General features: G+C 35.4%; 1 protein-coding gene across 1 annotated transcript; it reads left to right on the top strand.

Annotated features, from left to right (window-relative positions):
• Window positions 1–500: 500 nt before the first annotated feature.
• On the top strand, window positions 501–5,867 carry LOC117340461. Its single transcript, XM_033902219.1, has 4 exons — window positions 501–585; window positions 880–1,101; window positions 1,983–2,144; window positions 3,774–5,867. The coding sequence occupies exons 1-4, from the start codon at window positions 501–503 to the stop codon at window positions 3,830–3,832; spliced, it is 528 nt and encodes a 175-aa protein (XP_033758110.1). The 3' UTR covers window positions 3,833–5,867.
• Window positions 5,868–7,991: the final 2,124 nt, after the last annotated feature.

Raw genomic sequence — 7,991 nt, 5'->3', positions numbered from 1 at the left:
ACATATATTTACTTAGTAGTTTGCTTACAAACACAACATATATAATACAGTAGAAGATCAACAAATTACACGTACATGGCAGAACCATTATTTACAAAAATAACAGAGGTTTGACTATCTAATAGATAATTCTTATGTGAAATACTACGTTCTGGGATTGAAAACTAGCCTTTAAAGCATGCCCTAGTACTCGTACTTTTTTTATATTAAAATGCAGATCATAATATAAACGTCATCTGATTAGCAATCCCCATAGGCATACAGATTGAAAGCCGGAAATGTGGTCATACAGTGAGTCTTGTTATTGATTGAACGTTTATTAACCAACCCACTTTACAATGTTTATATGTAATACTCGCGGGAAGCTACCTTTTTGTTTCATGCATTAAATTATAAAACAAGATTCCTTAGCAACAAGCCAAAGGAAATCGGTTCATATTATACCACTTTGTAATTATACCTTGTGTGCAAAACTTGGGAGCTTTTTGAGGACGTTGGAAATGTTAGCTTTTCTCGCCTTTAAACTTTGGCTTGTCCATTGTCTTTATGATGTGACCAGCTGGTGTGTCACCCCACCGTGGCCAGGTATGATGACCTTTTCAGGTTAATGTGACGCGATTCGTACATACCGATCTAAAATCTGTCATCAGTACCATAGGATATAATCAATCAAAACGATATTTGTAATTCGAACTATATACTCGAGTGTACATGATATTTTTACTTACTATTTATTTACTGTAATGACCGCTTCAGTGTCGATGGGCTAACACTAATTTAACAGTAACATTAATATTAATACCTGTATGAAATCGGTCGGTGTTTTCACGCTATCTGTCTCATGGAAATAATGTTATCGGCTTAAATTTCTGTTTTCAGTGAAACACTATTCCTGGTGGAGACGTGACGTTAATTTTCCTAACACAGAATTCCAGTCTTTCTTGTCCAGGTGGACGGTGCGACTTTCATCGGAATGCAATCAGATTTGTTCATCTACATCACAATGCCAGTTTGCCACGTTCAACAACTTCACAAGAGAATGCAAGACGTATGCAGCCCTTGATGGACCTGTACATGTGACAAACACGTCGTTATGGAAAGGTAATCTGACTCATTCATTGGAGTTTTATGTTAATGGTTATTTTCTTGTTTACGTTTTGTCATGTAAATATTATCATTACCTGTAGTTTAAACAGTATATTATTTGAACAATCATGATTAATACATGATAAAATATATATTGATGAAGAATTTGGAAACAAACTTAAAGGTTGTGTTACTACATTTTTCTCATATCAAATTAATGAGAATGCAATTAGCAGATACATCTGAGGAAAAGTACTAGCCAACGTTTACGTGGTTGATAAAAAAGTTAAATGTATGTATACAAGTCATATAAGAAATAATAGTTCGAAATTTTCTGACTGTTCTTCATATTTTTATAACTATTTTCCGCAAAATTTGATTTTTGAAAGCCATTTCGATTACATTGAACACTTTATATACTTTAAAGTTAAGATGGTTTATTTCTGTGTTCCAATCAGATCGTTTATCATTTCAGATTTCGTAATTGTTTCGTAAATTTAATTATCGTGAACGTCATTTTCAGTATTGTTCGGAAATGAATGACCCAAACTGTTAATAGACCATCAATTAATAATCATAAATCAATTGATTAATTATTATTTCATCTTAACGTTCATTATGTAGGGAGTAAAACGACGGTTTCCTCGTTGTCAATGTAAAGTATTTGTATGTTGTGCCATACACGAAGACTTGGGCAGTATAGTATGATTTAGTGAGGTAGCACTATGGTTAAGTCAGGATCAGTTCTACCCTATTACAACGGGACAAACATACGCCATTCTCATACATCATAGGCTGTCCGTAAATAATGGAAACTGTTGATCGAATGTTAAGCAATTTTGACCAAAACCAAACCAAACCGCACGAATTATGTATTTTCCTATCTTTTATTCAAGCCTACCTGCAGATTGATGCATGGCCGTATGCACACTTCGGACATATCAGGTTGAGCTTCAAACAGGGCAACAAGTTTTGTACAGATTTCGGGGGACACTTGGCTTTGCCTGACACAGATGCGGAGATGCAAAAAATCAAGCAGATTCTCGGACAGAAACAAGGTTTGTTTTTATTCTGTATCGTCCTATTAATACGAAAATGCCATTCCGGCACATATACTTGACCTTCGTTTGAAATCAATTATAGCAAATCATGTAAGATTAATGGTCGTTATTCACTTAACCTGACCTAGGACAGGGATAAGTAAATATCACGTGACCTATTGTGATTCCCACAGTACCAAAATAGGTCGTCGTGGTCAGTTGGTGCGCTGTGCGTTGTGAAAGGATTAAGAAAACATCGCGTATATGTAATGAATCAATAGCCATAGGAAGTTTACACTACCTGCCCATGGATGTCTTTTGTCGATGCCTGCAGTTTGTTTGCATTTAACTCTGAACGGATACGGAATAAATATCTTATTTTCCTTTTTTTCATCCAGGTGAAGATTTTCCATCTCAACATTTTTTTTTTAAAATTAATAAAAAAAAATCAAATAAGATAAAGAAAAAAACTAAATGGTAGTTGGAAACATACCAACATATATTCAGAGACATCCTGGTGATTCGAACTCTGAACATTGCTTTGCGGCGTTGTAACAAATCAGCTAAGCAGACTTGAAGGAAAAAGTTTATATCATCATTTATAGTCATATAAGATAAACTTTCAAAACTTTCGGTACTGGTGTATAGCAGGACCAATTTTTTTCGGAACAAGATCTAGTTAGCTTTTGTTACAAGGACTAAAACGAAAGACATTGTAAACGTTGATCCTTCGATGCGGGCTGTCAAAACATATTTGAATTTGGGAAACCCCGCTTCAAAGCCTCATATATCCTGATGATGCCATTTTAAAGCAATATCAAGAAATGTCCATTGAAATAAACAAAGACATATTCCGCAAATAAGAATATTTATCTGCTATAGAATTAACGTTTATATTCAAAAACTCAATATATGACATTTTTTTTCAATTTTAAGTCCACCAATGCCAACATGCACCACACTTCTTTGCATATTTTCGGGGCACCTCCATCATTCCATCGATACTTTGTCATTTATTTGGACCTATTGTAGTTTCTCACATCGCCTTCTAGATATCAACACTTTAGGAAGCTGTTCCCATTGCTGACATTCTTTTGTACCTTATACTCGAGTACTTGAAAGTTGTTAATAGGTTACGCGTCTTATGTTTAATCATTTAGTTAGTTAGTTTAAAACTAAAGTTGGTTTTAAGGACTGATCCATCTATTGTCCGTTTAACATTTGAGCTGGTGGGTCGTCGCTAGTGGCTCCTAGTTTTCCATTTCAGTAAAATTTTCTCAAAACGTCGCTCTAACATTATTGTGATAATAAGACTCGGCGAATCGGGGACGTGCGTGCCATACCTCTTTGGCAATTTGTAGTTTAGGTGAATGTGGCAGATCACTGAAGCTAGAATGTTTCGTCGTTAGTTCTTGACTATAAATTGCTAATGGATGACCTCGATCGCTAATTTGATAATATTTTAAGACATTTTGAATTAGGCATTTTAACTTTATCGAAGGAAGTTGTTTTTTGACGTATTGTGTATCCATAAACTCCTGTTAATATGTTATAAGTTTTTGTTTACAGTGTTTTTGAACATTTTGTCTGTTATGTATCTAGTAATTAGTTTATACAATATCCAAAATCGTCTATCTTGTTATGTAGGTGTATCAGACTGCTGGATTGGTGGAATGAAATCCGAGAACGGATGGGAAATGGCTTGATGGACGACCAATTAACATCCATAGCAAATTATGGGCTCCAGGCCAACCTGATAGCCGCGGCGGAGTATGTGTACAGCTCTGGAAGAAACACAACTACATGTTTGATGATGATAAGTGTTCAGACAAGAAGCAAGTTATTTGTGAATTTAAGTAGTCATCAGGCTGTGAGTGACTTCTATCAAACAGTTTATTGTAGAGATTACCACTACTATGACTTTACATCTTACATCTTTACATCTGAGAGCAAACCTTTCAGGAGGTCTGTTTCTGTTTTACTAGGTTACTAATTGAGGCTTTTACTATGAAACCATTCTGAAAAATTGTATGTCCACATACTACCGTATGCTTTGGTGCCGTGATCAGGATGATTCCTTAAAATAAGCTCGGCAGAACAGAACAGACGGGGGGACGCATTTTGTTGAATTGAGTTTCTCGATGATGCGGATGGGGCATAACGATCAACCTAGTTGAGATTAGGTATATTGGGTTATGTAGATTTGATTATTTGTTATATTGTTTATTGGTGTTTTTTCACACTTGATTCTATCAGACGTAATTAACTCGTTATGTCAAAGAATGGTTCCTCCTATGCACTGTTTATGATATTGGTATATACCCAAGTTGCAATGAAGGTAAATTTATTATTGTGGGCCTGCCTAATTATAAATCAGTCTATATAGTATGGCCAATCGCGGATATTTTTTCAATTCCAAATCAGTAACAAATCGGTGGGAATAGGAGGCTTACTTTCAGGTCATCTGACCCAACCAGTAAGAATGACCTAGAGCCATAGTGCTTCGTCCGTCGCCGTGCGCTTTGCGCTTACTTTTCGAATTTCATACTTCTAAAGTTTCAATGAGTGGGCTTCAGCTCCATGTTATTTTTCTTGAACAACGATTTTTTGCACCTTCTCAAGTTCTACCCGACCAGTATGATTCGCTTGAATTAATCTTGTGATGGTCCTTATTTGATACATCGGTCCGAAATCCAAAATCACCATCATGACCGCAAACTAGAAAAACCAACAACACACTTTTAACTACTCCAGTTCCACTGGTGCCACTTAGCTGAAACTAGGTGCGGATGATAAGGAAATGAAACCGACGTAAATTTTCGGGCTAAAAAACTGTCGACAAGGCTGCCGTGGTGGTCATTTTGTAATATTATTGCGCAATCATTGTTTTCGTGAGCAAGACATATTTTTAAATTCCTCTCGTGGTCCTCCAGTGGGATTCAACTTAAACTTGAGATGATCTTGTAATTGGATTATATTCAGTACGTAGAGGAGACTTCCAATGGACTGACAATTCTAATAAAAAATGTAGCTTTATTATGTATCGCTGCTAGAATGATCGTATATCGATTGATGATTTTTAGCTCACCTGGTCCGAAGGATAATGATAAGCTTATGACATACCGTGCCGTCCGACCTCCGTCCGTCAACAATTTAACAAAAACATTTTTTCTCCTTAATCACAAACTGGAATTATATGTAATATGACTGGAAGTTTCTGATATATATAAACAGACTTCTCCTTACAATCCCGGTATAATTATCCCTATTTTGTCCTACCCAATTAACCAAACTAGGTTACTATCAAAAAGACCGTGACTACATGGGGTGTTATCTGAATGATTAAATATTTTTCAGCAATAGGAAGATGTTGTTTTAGGAACCAATATGGAGTCAGTTACACAGTGAAACACGAATAAGTCGATGTCGACGGAACCAAGTAAGATATTCGACTTATTCGGTTGTTTGAATTAACTTTGTTCGTATGTACGGAAATATACGATGATATTGATGACCAAATATTTACATTCTGTGTTGCATTTGTCTATATGTCGTTAGTATACCAAATTGTATTCATGAGACTGTATGATACAATTTACAGTGATTCAGTCAGTGTAGGAATACAGCTCCAAGTGTTGTAGGTTAAACAATGGCCGCCAGTTACTTTCGGCCTAGAGAGCTTTGGAATGCTAGCATGTTTTTACAGAAGCCACAACGAAAATAAAGCAACATCACAAGTTATGAGAGTATTATTTTATAATTAGAAAAATGTAGTCAACACGAAATTACTATAAGTGCCACTCTTGATCTATACGAAATATGATCAAATTGTGAATGTCGTCACACTCACAGGGGCTCGTTCCGAATTTTCAGAAATGCAAGATACGACAACAATAAAAGTAATGTATTTATAAAAACAATCTTGTATAAATATCGGGAGTATTGACATGGTTTCCGGTTGAATATGTGTAGGCCTACTGGATTTTAGTTTTGTGATTATTCACTGATGTCAAAGGCCTACCTTACAAAATCGAGCCCCTGTGAAGTTGAAAATCGTCTGCTAAGTTAGCCTAGCGACACTGAGTTGACCGGTTAGATTGGAATCTGTTTCGAACGAAATATCCTTGGAATCGTTTCCCCTACTGTCAAGCAACTTCCATTTAGAATCTAAACGCTGGTATTCTTGTTAAATTAACGTAAATCCAGTCGATAGAAACATAAGTGTTTCCGAGGAATCGAGTCTGTCCTGGGCAATGCCCGTTCGAACCGCACCACTTCTAAATGTTAACTTTATATCATTGCGCAGAAAAAAACGGTTTCGATTTTGATCAATCATAAATTATGCAATTGTGAACAATTTGGCGATACCTACAAGCGTATATGAAATAAAAAATAAAGCCAAATTTGTACAAAAACGTTCGTATGTGCTTGCTATTAATAACGTCATCAGGGACTATATTATTCCTTCTGGAAATTTCGGCTGTTCTGGTATTTGAACTTGATGACGTCAGTGATAGGGTAAGCGGCAAATTTAAACGCGTCATAACCTACACTAAATAAAAAATCTTTATGAATGTAAATATAAGCATTGAACTGTTACCAAACTGTAGTATACAGTCGATATGAATACAATTTGGGTGACAGATAAATTTTTCATGTCGACCTATCCATAACGGGCGACATTCTATTTATCTGTCATCCAAATTGTATTCATATCGATTGTATGCTACCATTTGGTAACAGTTCAATGCTTAAATGTCTTCGATATATATAGAGGTTACACAACGAGTGGTTGTTGGATATAGAATTGATATCACGCCAGTAATTTATTTTTAAAATTTACAATAGATACGAGCGTTAGCAAATGTCTTTTGTAACTTTGAAAAAACTACTTTCGAGTGTGAAATTAATTTCATATCCAACAATCACAAGCCATATGGCCTGTTTCTGCCACAATAATGCAGGCTTGAATCAAACGAAAACGTGGCCAAGTAGTATTTCATGCATGCAAATAAGGTGTACAGGTGACGATCGGGACCTTGGTAATGTTACGTCATTCGATTATTGATGACGTCAATAACAATTGCAGCTCTCTTCAAAGTTCGAATTCCAGACCAATCAACAGACCGGAAAGTCATATTCAACTAGTTGAATATAACATATATTCCACCACAATACGCTGTGTTATTCCACTTTGAAGCCATTGTATAAATGTGCCGACTGCTGGATAAATTTTGTTATATACCACTAGTGGTATATGGCCTTCCGGTCTCCTCGTAAGTTATTTTTTAAAAGTTGCAAAAGACACTCGCTAAAGCTAATGTCTTTTGTAACTTTTAAACAAATAACTTACGCGTGTGAAATATATTCGATATCTATCAATTCACTCGTTGTGTAACCTCTATATATCTAACAGTCGACACATTTATACAATGGCGTGAGAGTGAATAACACAGCGTATTGTGGTAGAAATATAGATATATTCGATAACATTTTGTGACAAAGCATTCGATGAAACAAAACATTTCACACTGATTTTTTTGTCATTGAATTAAATATGTAAGCAGATCATAAAATAAACGTCGTCTGATTAGCACACTAGTCATGTCATACCCAAATACACACGCACATACGAGTTACGTAAATCTTGCATCCTAGATTTTTCTATGATCTTTAATAGAGATGTTTCATAACATTTTGTTTAGAAGTGTCTATTGACAAGTGGTTATTTACAATGAATGTGTTTAAGAATTCTAGAAAATAAATGGTTGGAAAATGTATTTGAATGTTTGACAATATAGTATAAAAAGAACAGGAGAGACACATTGTTATTCAGAACCGCTTGATAAATGTTGTTTTTTATTC

Source organism: Pecten maximus, chromosome 13, assembly GCF_902652985.1.
Source record: "Pecten maximus chromosome 13, xPecMax1.1, whole genome shotgun sequence".
Lineage (NCBI taxonomy): Eukaryota > Metazoa > Mollusca > Bivalvia > Pectinida > Pectinidae > Pecten > Pecten maximus.
Note: the sequence above shows the minus strand (reverse complement) of the source record. Positions and strands in the feature narration are given on the sequence as shown.